The 12,061-nt window shown below is 44.5% G+C and overlaps 1 protein-coding gene across 1 annotated transcript; it reads left to right on the top strand.

Annotated features, from left to right (window-relative positions):
* Positions 1 to 2,964: 2,964 nt before the first annotated feature.
* Positions 2,965 to 11,735, top strand: fbl (fibrillarin). Its single transcript, XM_064305103.1, has 9 exons — positions 2,965 to 3,124; positions 4,048 to 4,197; positions 5,172 to 5,327; positions 6,340 to 6,434; positions 6,750 to 6,920; positions 7,534 to 7,666; positions 9,838 to 9,950; positions 10,682 to 10,827; positions 11,136 to 11,735. Exons 1-9 carry the CDS (start codon positions 3,115 to 3,117, stop codon positions 11,158 to 11,160), a joined length of 999 nt encoding a protein of 332 aa, XP_064161173.1. The 5' UTR covers positions 2,965 to 3,114; the 3' UTR covers positions 11,161 to 11,735.
* Positions 11,736 to 12,061: the final 326 nt, after the last annotated feature.

The following is a 12,061-nucleotide window of genomic DNA, read 5'->3' as shown; positions in this document are numbered from 1 at the left end:
TCCCATTTATAAGTGTATAAAGACAGTTGTTTATAGGCAACGCTAATCTTTTGATACAATGATGTACTGTGTGTGGGTTGCTGAGCAGTTAGTACTGTATATTGATACTTAATTTACTCCAAAAAAAATATGAAGCATTTAGAAATGCTATTTGCACAACAGTCCTTTTCATATCATATTTATAATTTTATGACCCATTTATATTCCATTTTATAGCACATTTTTAGTTGTTGTCATGATGATCGGCATTATCAGCCTTCTAGGTGACACCCAGCTAGATTCGAGACCAACAGCTTCTTGTGAAATTCTTTCTTTTTTCAGTAGGGTTGGGAATTTCATGGGATAATATATTGGAAATTGCACTTTTCTTTCCCTCAATAAAGATGAATAAATTAATAAATTCTTTTTTTTTTGCCTTTAAAGAAAAAAAAAAAAAGACTGAACCGGCCCTGGCTCTAATTGATACAGGGCTATGTAACACATTTTGATTTCAGTCTTCTATTTTCACAGAAAGCATGTACTTGTGTGTGTGTGTGTGTGTACATACATACATACATACATACATATATCCATTCATACACGCATAAACAGAAACAATCAAGGTTCCTTGGTACAATGGCAATGCCTTATCTGGGAGTGTGAACCTGCAGCCACAGGCACTTGTAATACCGAAAACACAAAGTTAATTTGGGTCTGGAGGCTGACCACACCGGCAGGCTTCCAAGCACTGAGAGGAAGACCACGGATCTTATGATGTTTCCTGCACACCTGACAGGTGGGACGTCCCATAGCTTCAGGAACTGAGGCACCAGCAGAGCCTCAGCCCACCCTCTCCAAAATCAAACGGTTTCAGTTGGCACCCTCGACCCCAAATGAGCGTCCTGAGCTGCCCGGAGCAGGCGGGCCCATCGTCAGCCCGCTGTAATGTGTCTACACCTGGGAGGCTTTTAGAGTAGGAGAGCTACAGAGGTGGTTGCCAGCTTGAGTCTTATTTAGGGAAACTGGCAATGCTGAAAAAAGGGCACAGGCCACTGAAGGAACTGTGTAGAGCTCAATCAAATGGACTCGCCTTCCTTTAAAACAATTCCCTTTACCCCACAAACGCAAGCATGCATGCACACATATACACACACGCATGCACGCACATATACACATACATAGATACACAGTTACACACATACACCACATATACACAGAGGCACACATACACACAAACACATAGACACTTGACTCTGCACACACACATACGCACACAATGAGGTAAAGCAACAAGATGGTCTTAGGACAACTGAGAACAAGGGGTGTGGCCTCTTTAGCTGAATGATGATTTAAACGAACAACTCCTGCTGAAACACATCAAAGTCAGCAGGTGTTGCCGCCTTACAGGACCGGATTTTGTGGCCCAATGGAGCCATATTTGCATTTCCTTACTGACTAGTTTGCTGAAACAGAAGTAGCTGGCTGTTTTTTTGTTTGTTTGTTTGTTTGCATAGCTTTGCCATTTTCCAGAATTCTGCAGAGGGTGTTGGTTTTTGTGTTAGCTTTGCAACATCTTTTGGCTTTTTTGGGGATTTTGAAACCCTGGCACACACACACACACACACACTCACGCACAAAAAATAAATCCCAAACACAGCGGATTTAATGGATCAGTCACAGACACACTCGGTCAAAGTACTGTGCGACTGATGGAGGAAATGGACATGCTCCTTGCTTGGCTCGCACATCCCAGGTTCCCCAAATGGCTTCAGTTGGATGGAGCAGCTCAGCATCCAGACAGGCATTTGAAAAGGACGCACGCGTAAGCTCCTGTCAGATGGTGAGATCGCCCACCAGAGAGGACGCACACCCAGCTCTCTCTCTCACCACAGCTTCTTAGATAACTGGTTTAAAGGGTGGCTTCTGGTCAGCAAGCCTCAAAGCAGTTGCGTTTGTTTTCTGCCACATATTCCATCACCGAATCTTTTCGTAGATCACAACAGTGGCTCTCTCGCTGCCTCCTGGATTTACAGCAGCTACATCATAAAAACTCCCCAGTGACAATATGACGCCGCATACTGGAACTAGACTTACAAATCACAGGTTGTACATTCGGTATTCAGGTGGGGATGCTGCTGTTGGATCGGTGAGCGAGGTGCTTAATCTGAACTGTTTCAGAAAATAGCTTAATATGTAAGCTGTGTGAGTTGCTCTGGAGAACAGTGTCTGATAAAGTTGAAATGAAAAGTAACAAACTTTCCTATGTGCAAGAAAGTGGACTTAGAAGAAAGAATGAACAAAACCACCATTTGTTAGACCTCGAGCAAATGATGAGTAAAACTAGAAAAAGATGAATATCGGCTATTACAGTTCAAGTAGATACTGCTTTCAAGATGTTGCTTACCCAAACCTTACCTGACAAGAAAAGCAATTTGTCACATGTATGATTCTGAAAACATTAAATGTTTTCAACATTAAATGGCATGAAGCAAATATGACTGTATTGAGCAAAGAATAAATACAACTCAAAAAGCATGGTTAAATTGATGATCCTTGGGTACTGGTTAATAATAATAATAATAATAATAATAATAATAATAATAATATAAAGGGGAGATATTAAAGAAAGACACCACTGAAAAAATGTTCCCCTTACCTTTGAAGTAGAACAAACAAACTGGAGATACCACAGGAGGGCACTGGAAGCTGTGGAAATGATTTTCAAAAAATGACTGTACAAAAAAGATCTTGAAGAAGCTGTTTTCACCTCTTTTTCACTACGCTTGTGTAGCTTTGAATTGACATATACTTCTTTGTTGCTCGTGTAATAGCCTACTCATATTTGCAACCTTTGTTTTAACCAAACCTTCAATGGGAACGTGCATTTACTGTGGATTTGATGGACACACCCACCCTGAAAATCCCTGGTCTTCCAAGCTAGAGGGCGACACTAAGCAACTGCGACATAGCTGCTTGTGTTTTTTTATGTTACACGCGAGGCATTGTGGGAGCGGCGACCTGGCCTGGTGGCCACATGTGCGTGCGTTCACGCTTTTTCGCACTTGGATACGGAAGACGTCGGTCGGATAAAGAAGAGTTGGAAGACTGCAGCTGCAAAGAATATATTCAACAGATATGAGACCAGGTACTTATAGTGTAGCTGAACACATAGATAAAATGTTGCATGTTCACGCGAAGAATAAAATAAATATACATTGTTTGTTAAACTGGCTTTATTTAAGGCTTAAGTTACACGTCGCGCATAGCTTAGCCAGCTAAAAATGTACTGCTAGCTAATGTTTAAAAACGGTATATAATTGTATATGTGACCAGTTGTCTTGCTACATTAGCTAAATACTATTTTCCAGCGTTATTTGTTTGAGAGATTGCTAACTACGACATTTGTCCCATTTTAATGCATCGACGGTTGTCGCAGCAAGCTAGCTAACGTTAGCTAGAGCTAGTTACCTTCTGTAGATACGGCATGTGCAACATGTTGCTGTCTCGCAACATGATAGGTAGGACTTTTCGAACTAGCTAACCAGCAAACATTTTTGGTAATTGTTTTGCCTGTGTTTGAGCCCGTTTAGACCCCTGTTGTCCAAGTCTCCCAGGATGATTAGACGGCTAACTTTGTTTACGTGCAAATAAATTAGAATTGTATAGTAGGTGCAATCCGTTTATGTGGTCCTCGCCATGTGGTCTAGGTCTTTTAGGGCCAGAGTCTGTCTAAACACGCCGGGCATGGAACCTACCGATATTCAGTATTTCGCCTGTATTGTTGAACTGTCTTTTGATCTGGCGAAGTAGATGATCCAAACAAATTATGATGTCTTCTCTCGAAACACGCATGAGATTGATGGCGTAATTGGTGGATGCGCTACTAAAGTATTCGCTTTGCGTATTTCACTAAGAATCTGCTTTCAGTTTGTTTCTAGGCTATCAATGGCCTTTTAATGTGTTTTAACGGGGCGATTTTAAAAGTGTAACTGTGCTAGAAATAAAGCAGGCTAATCCAGTGTTGTTTTTTTCCCGTGTCACTAACTTGAAATGTACTTTACTTTGTAGGATTCAGTCCACGAGGTGGAGGTAGCCGTGGCGGATTTAGAGGTGGCGGCGGACGAGGTGGCTTCGGTGATAGAGGCGGCGGCTTCGGTGATAGAGGTGGCGGCTTCGGTGATAGAGGTGGAAGAGGAGGCTTCCGTGGTGGTAGAGGTGGTAAGTCACGAGTTCCAATAACTTTTGGTTGCATTTGCTTTGCTTATCTTTAGCTAGACAGAAACGGCCACACGCACACGAAATGCTTTTGGAGGATGTTGCCTTGTATCACCTTTAAGGCATACTCGTAAAAGCACCTTTATCAGCCATTTTCGTTAGAAGTGGTTGTCCTTCGCCGTACAGACAAGCTCTCTGTAGTTTAAAAACATGTAGATAATGAAATGACACCAAAAAACTCCCGAAATAGAACTATCCCTTTTAGGTATGCGTGCCATCTAGTGGTGAAAGGGAGTTATCTAATTTTTTTGTGATCAATAGTCTTCATGTAACATGATTCAGGTGTGACTGTTTGTTTATAAACGTATGTTTTTAATCTCGCGGGGCATATTTGATTGCCCACTGTAACAGACGGGATGCTAGAACTGTATATTCGTCTCGCATTGAAAATGCCGTTGCAAGCGATCAACTCCTACTTTTCGCATTACGCGGCTTTTTACATTACATTACATTACATTACAGGCATTTGGCAGACGCTCTTATCCAGAGCGACATACAACAAAGTGTATAACCATAACCAGGAACAAGTATGACGAAACCCCTAGAGAGAAGTACCGGTCCAAGTGCAGGGAACAACCGCATAGTTCAACTTGGACCCTGAAGGTTAAACTGATTAACACTAACACAATGAGAACGGCAACAACGCAATCTATGGAAAAAATACAAGCAGTGGTTAAGACAGTTAATGCACCTAAGTCACCTACGAAACAGCTGCCTAGTTACAACCCTAAGCTTACGGTCATTTACAGGGGGGTAGGGAGGGATGGGGAGAGGTGCAGCCTGAAGAGGTGAGTCTTCAGTCGTCGTTTGAAACGTCGTTTTTAAAATCTTAAATGCATGTTGAGTTAATGTTTTTCCACTTGTGACATGCTTTACGGTGGTCAGATCCTAACCCCCTTCCCCCCCTTGTCTGTAAGGTGGAGGAGGATTCCGGTCCCCGAGTGGAGAAGGGGGGTTTCGGGGCCGAGGAGGGGGTCGCGGCACACCCCGGGGCAGAGGAGGAGGAAGAGGCGCTGGACGCGGGGGCTTCCGAGGGGGCAGGAAAGTGACAGTTGAACCCCACAGACATGAAGGTGAGACCCTGTTTGATCTGGGATAAACGTGAGATCCAACAACTCTGCCATTTAGAAACCTTTCCCTTTCTAGCCTCCGCTGATTTGAGTAATAATAATAATAATAATTTCCTGTTGGTAACGTGTATCAGTCATACTCATTTTAAGTGGTGTGCGCGCACTGTCCTGCTGGGTTCTCAGGCAGTGTCTCTGACAGCAGCAGGTGGTGGAGGTGGCTGCTTATGATTTTGGAAAGCCAGATGACGTGGTAACGTGTAGAAGGCAATGGTGAATGGTAGATTTTTATTTCTGAAACAGTTTTTGCATTCAAACACTCTGAGATGTTGATGAAGCAGCAACATCTCCCTCTGATAGTGAAGGAGTAAAAGCAAGTGGGATATGCTGGTGTTTCTTTCCCAAAACCATGCAGTTTGTTGAACTGCATTAATTGCATTGATGTCACACCTTTGGTGTAACATTCAGTGGTAGAGTTTGAATGTGGAAGTTTTTGTTTTTTGGCTTCCAGCATTGTGGGACTTTTTGTGTCTTTAGATTATGTAATGGAATAACTGGATGTCAGTAATGTGACCTGTCAGTTTGAGGAGTGTTCTGTGCAAGCATACATCTAAATATTTAATGATTAGCTGCCATTTTGTGTCTCAACGAGGACTAAGGACAGAAACATTTGGTTCCAGATGCACTGCACTGCACTGCACACGTGGAAAAGGACGATGGCAGATAAAATATATTTGGCGTTACTACGAATTGTTTGATGGTAACACAGAATAGGGTACACCGGCTGTGGCCTGTGCCGTACGGCACCTTGTTCCTCCATTGCTGTGACCGTCATCACTGCTTTGGAATTTTTGACAGGTGTATTCTGGAATGGCCCAAAAACCTTCTGATTGCTGATGGTATGGATAGTCAGCACCTCCTCAGTAAATAACACCTCTCTCTCTCTCTCTCTCTCTCTCTCTCTCTCTCTCTCTCTCTTTCTCTCCTTCCCTCTCTCCTTCCCTCCCCCCCTCTCTAGGTGTGTTTATCTGCCGCGGGAAGGAGGACGCGCTGGTGACGAGGAACATGGTCGTGGGCGAGTCCGTGTACGGGGAGAAGAGGATCAACGTGGAGGTGAGGTCAGCCCCCCCCCCCGGGCGCTCGAGGCTGCGGCCGCGTCGCCCTCCTCTGTGTCACACAGGAAGGGAAGGTGACACCGGCCGGGTCCCCTTTGACCGCTGCTGAACCGTGGCGGTCAGTTACGTCCCTGTAATTAAGGGCCGATGGCTCGCGGCGCTGTCGGCTCGGGGTGGGGTGGGGTACCGAGGTGCAGTCTGGGTCTCAGTGTTGATTGAAGGCTAGGCGAGTTCGGCTGGCCGTGATGCTGTTCAGATTTGGGATGAGGATGCGTGTGTAAGCCGGCGTGCGTGCGTGCGTGTGTACCTACAGGAGGGAGAAACGAAGATTGAGTACAGAGCGTGGAACCCCTTCCGGTCGAAGCTGGCAGCTGCCATCTTGGGAGGAGTGGACCAGATCCACATCAAGCCGGGGGCAAAGGTCATGTACCTGGGAGCAGCCTCCGGAACGACCGTGTCTCACGTGTCCGACATCGTTGGGCCCGTGAGTGTGCCTTTTGTGTTTAAAAAAAATAAAATAAAAGCAGCTCTTTGTTTGTCCAGAGAATCTGGGGAGCCGTCAGTCTCTTAGGCTCCAGAGAGATCCCAGTCGTGACTGGTTTGACTTTAACTAGTTTATCTAATGTAGTTTTGCAATTAGCGACAAGATTGAGTGGCCTATTAAAGAAAAATAATAAGGCTACAAGTAATGATTGAGATTAGTTGAAGATCTTAAAATCTGTCTGTTTTGACATCAAAGTTGCAGCTTTTTCAAGCTGTTCCTACCCTTGATTCCTGAAGAGTTTGTTTTTTTACTGGTTATACTGTATGCAGTTGGGTTAAGTGTTATGGGATGAGTTGGGGGCAGCGTATGGTTCAATGGTTCAGATATTGGCCTTAAGGTGAAGGTTGTAGGTTTGATTCCCGGACAGGGCACTGCCGTTGTATCCGTTGAGCAATGCACTTAACCTGCATTGCCTCAGTAAACATCCAGCTGTGTAAGTCGACTGTTTGGGGAAAAAGACTGTGTGATGTGGAGGCTGCTTGGATAAGCGTGTCTGCCTGAAATGCCTGTAATCTGTAGTGAAGAGGTTTTCCCTCCCTGCCCTGCTGTGTAGGAAGGGCTTGTGTACGCTGTGGAGTTCTCCCACCGGTCAGGGAGAGATCTGCTCAACGTGGCCAAGAAGAGGACCAACATCATACCCATCATCGAGGACGCCCGCCACCCGCACAAGTACCGCATGCTCGTCGGTGAGGTCCCACACTTCTGCACACACGGCCGTTTCACGCCCTCTGCCCCAAAACTTCACATCCCAAAGAAACAATGCTCTCTGTCTCTCCTCCCCCCCCCCCCTTCTCTGTCTGCTTACTCTCGTCTCTCCCCCCCTCTCTGTCTCGCTCACTCTCTCTGTCTCTCTCCCCCCCCTCTGTGTCTCTCTCACTCTCTCTGTCTCTCTCTCCCCCCCCTTCTCTGTCTCGCTCATCTCTCCCCCCCTCTCTGCTACTCTCTCTCTCCCTCCTCCTCTCTCTGCTCTCTCGCCTCTTCTCTCTCTCCCCCCTGTCTTGCTTCACTCTTCTCCCTTTCTCTCTTCTCTCTCTTTCTCTCTCGCCCTCTTTCTCAATAAACAATGCTCTCTTCCACACTTGCTCATTCACTTTTTCTCCCTTTGTTCATTCACTCATTCTTTCTCTCTTCCTTGTTCATACATTCTCTCTGTCTCCCTCTTTTGGTTTGGTGTGAAGGTGATACAGTGAGGAACAGCCTCTCCGCACATCATCCATTATCATCCACTTGTACCACAGGCACATGAGCTAGCTATTGGGGTTGCACCAAACCCTTCAGTCTTAAGTGGCTAGCTTGCTATCTTGTCAAGACCAACATGAGCCCCTTGTTGGCTGTTATGTCGTACCAGGTATGTGACGCAAGTGGCTAACAAACATTTGCAGCCATTAACATTTGGCAAGCTTGTCTGGCTAGGTATTATCTATTAAACCGCAAGCAAGACATTTTCACGAGGCACTTGAGTCGCGTGGCCTGGATTAGATTGCGGTCAGCAGTGGGGAGCTGGACTTTGAAGCGTAATTCAGCTGCCTTCCACTAATCGGCGTTCAACACAGATATGCGAGACTGCAGTTAAACATAACAGCGGATCACCTGTAATCGGCGCACTAAACCAAAAGTGAAAAGGACTCCGATGTTTAGTCTGCTGGCTTCGGTGCCGCAGTGTCGCCTCAGGGCTGCGTTACACCACCACGCGCTGGTTTATTTAGCCACGGTGGCACAGATGTGTGGGCTTTATTTCTTACATAATTAATTGCATGGGAGGAAAGGAGTTCCCAGCCGGTGATTGATTCTGTCACACTGGCTATATTTTCTGTGTTAAGTGCGTCCTAATACAGCAGTGTGATCTGTGTGGCATATAAAATAAAGCAGGTCGCGCGTTAGGGTTTTTAGAAATGCTTAAATAAAATAATGCTGAATGAGGAGAGGATTTTGAGTGTAAACAGGGCAGTTTGTGGATTCGTATAAAATGGAGGTTGTGTGCTGTTGTACACAAACGGGGACGTGAAATGATTCGGCTCGACTCGTTTCCTTCCTCCGCGCTGATAAGCGATCAAATACTCCAATTCTGAGACTTGGTGTACCGTTGTGTAACCTTCTGGGGGAAAAAAAAAAAAAAATTAAGCCTACCGCACTATGGAACTATAAACAGCCAGTAACCCTCGAAGTTCTGCAAACAACTTCCTTTCTGTATGGTTTATGCTTGTTTGTTTTTTGTTTTGTTTTTTGGGGGGGGGGGGGGGGTGTAGGTTGCTTCATTTAGCCAAGTGCATACAGGTAGTGCAGCTCGACACTCTTATAATTAGGCATTCATAGGCAATGCCGTGACTGTTAACTTGTACTAACTCAACAAAACTCCAAATGTTTGTCCCGTTCGGTGTATGAAGGATTTTTGTTGAACATTTAGGCAGTTCTCTCTCTAACAATAATTCAACACCATGTCCAGCTGTGAAGTTTGGCTTTACTAGAGAAAACTAGGTGATATCCTTTGCCCAGGACATGTAAATCCAACATTTGTTTTAAGAGTTAGGAACAAATATTACATTTCCAAAAGTGAATGAGAGCTAAATTATTGTAGACTTGCTTCTTCCTTTCGGCGTCTTCCCATTTTACAGCCCTTTCGGTTTGATGCGTGCTTCACTGTAAGACAGTTGGCTAAAATGAGCAGCCATTTCTGGTGGATGAGTGGGAAGGTCTGAGTTTGTTGCCAGCAGTCCCTGTTCATTGTGTCAAACTCACGTCGGTTGCCTGACCAGTGATTCAAGGGCATCCGCAGGTGCATAGCCCATTGCTCTGACTGCTACGCCACACGCTACTGCTACACTTTATCACTCACGAGTCTGCCCGTCCCTGTGTCCAGGAATGGTGGATGTGATCTTTGCTGACGTTGCTCAGCCTGACCAGACCAGAATCGTCGCCCTCAACGCCCACAATTTCCTCAAGAACGGAGGCCATTTTGTGATCTCCATCAAGGTGAGCGAACCGATGTAATGCGTGACTGGTGTGGGCCGTTCGCTACACCATAACCAATGACCACATTAGAATTGTCCCTTTTTTTAAATTTTTATTATACTGTAGCCTTTACCTGATCCATGTCAGCTACACAAAAATCAGGGTGAATATCATGAAATTGTCTAGATAAATCATTATTGAAACACCTTGGTAATTTGGTAACAACTGAAGTTGTTGGCTTGGTTGCAATGGCAATTATTATAATAAAGGCATACGCACATCCAAAATTTAGCGCAGGTGCCTGGTAAAAGAAGAATAATGCAAAATAAGAAAATTCTACCAGCACACTGCTATTATGCTCCCAAGTGATTTTTATTTAACTAAAATCCGTGAGCAGTGAGTTGCAATGGTTACAATGAAACAATGAAAAGAAAGGCTTTAAGATAGCCTGTACCATTCAAGCTGAAGGCTCACATTTAGTTTGGTGTACGCTCAAGGTGCTACCTGATACAATCAAGTTAATTGAGGTATCGCTTTACTTTCTCAGAAGTACAGTTTTGCTAGCTCACTGTACTTTGAAGGTCAATGGATTTTCTTTCTCCCCATCGGCAAGGAGCAGCTCAAGCTGCTAATAGCTAGGCAGCGTTGGCCCCCCCAGTTAGGTCATCCTGGAGCTGGGCCCTTCAGTGTTTGGCACGGTCAGGGCGGGTGTTTCATCGCCGTTTCTCCCCCCCCCCCCCCGCCCCCCAAAGGCGAACTGCATCGACTCTACGGCGGCTCCGGAGGCAGTGTTCGCGGCGGAAGTGAAGAAGATGGGCTCGGAGAACATGAAGCCCCAGGAACAGCTGACGCTGGAGCCCTATGAGAGAGACCATGCCGTTGTTGTGGGCATCTACAGGTGAGAGTGGAGATGGGTTATCTTATTTTATTTTTTTTTTTGCTTAGTACAGTGACTGCATGACCCCACACACATTTTCAGCTCTAAATTTGGTTGTTTCTAACGTAGTATGGATTTTGCTTTAAAAAAGGCATCTGGCTGTCATGTTTGATACGGGCAGTTGTATTGACAGCTTGAATAATTGTACACAGCCTAGTTCAATAGGTTGCATCTTGTTTTATGCCTTTTTTCCTACAAGTGCTGTTTATCTACAGTGAATGTGTGGCCTGGGTTGAATGATGTAACACTTTCTCACATTCTCCCTCTAGACCACCCCCCAAGCAGAAGAAATAAACTGCAACCAGCATTGCTGTGACTTGCAGTGCTATCCGTTTGTCTGTCATCTTGGATGTGGCCAGCAGGGGGTGACAAAGTCGTTGGTGTTTGAAGTATTGACCAGGCAATTTTGCACCCCTCACCGATTTCTTCCCATCACTGAATCTATCCTGGACCTTTTAGCCTGTAGTCCTTGAGGAAAACAGAGTTCCCTACACCTCGGACTAAAAAAAGCTGGAACACAATTGGAGAAATGTATAGAAATGTCATGGTTTGTTTCCACCTTTCCCCCTCCCATGCTTTATAATGTAAAATGCTGTAACTGAAGTTATTGGTATAAAGGAGTGACACTGAAACATTTGTTAAAGTCCTAAGTTTGACTTAATTTCTTGATTGTTAAGTTGACATGTCATTTTATTCAAAGAACAGTGCTGTTGCACTCCACTAAATTGGAGTTGAGTGTATTTAAAATGGTGGATTCAGTAGACAAATACATGAAAACCATTTATAGAGAACCATTTTTGCTGAACTTGTGACACCTGAACTCCCAAGATTATGTACTTTTTTGTATTAAAAAAAACTTGAAAATCCTATGTTCTTCCCCAGTTTGTCAGGAAGGGGCATGTGTATCATCAAACCATTGTGGATCAAAGATAAATGTCATTTGAATGGATGAAATACGGATTTAAACATTTTTTTTTAATGTTGCTTAAGTCAATGCACATGTTGCCTGCGTCAAATCTGATGGAATCTTTTAACTGTCAGATATGGCATAATAAAATTGAGGGGAAAATGCAAGGCACATAGCCTCTGACCGAGTTGTAACAACTTGTCTGGCAGTATTTAAACATATGACAGGTTGTTCTTTAAACCTTACACAACCCGTTTAATCGATAACTATGTAGATTACAAAATGAAA

The sequence above is a fragment of the Anguilla rostrata genome, chromosome 1 (genome assembly GCF_018555375.3).
Source record: "Anguilla rostrata isolate EN2019 chromosome 1, ASM1855537v3, whole genome shotgun sequence".
Classification (NCBI taxonomy): domain Eukaryota; kingdom Metazoa; phylum Chordata; class Actinopteri; order Anguilliformes; family Anguillidae; genus Anguilla; species Anguilla rostrata.
The sequence above is the reverse complement of the archived record's forward strand: the minus strand, read 5'-3'. Positions and strand labels throughout refer to the sequence as shown.

Excerpts from the sequence above, each read along its gene's own strand:
- fbl (XM_064305103.1), top strand. Across the intron at positions 4,198-5,171 it reads CTTCCGTGGTGGTAGAGGTG|GTGGAGGAGGATTCCGGTCC; the intron begins GTAAGTCACGAG and ends CTTGTCTGTAAG. Across the intron at positions 5,328-6,339 it reads TGAACCCCACAGACATGAAG|GTGTGTTTATCTGCCGCGGG; the intron begins GTGAGACCCTGT and ends CCCCCTCTCTAG.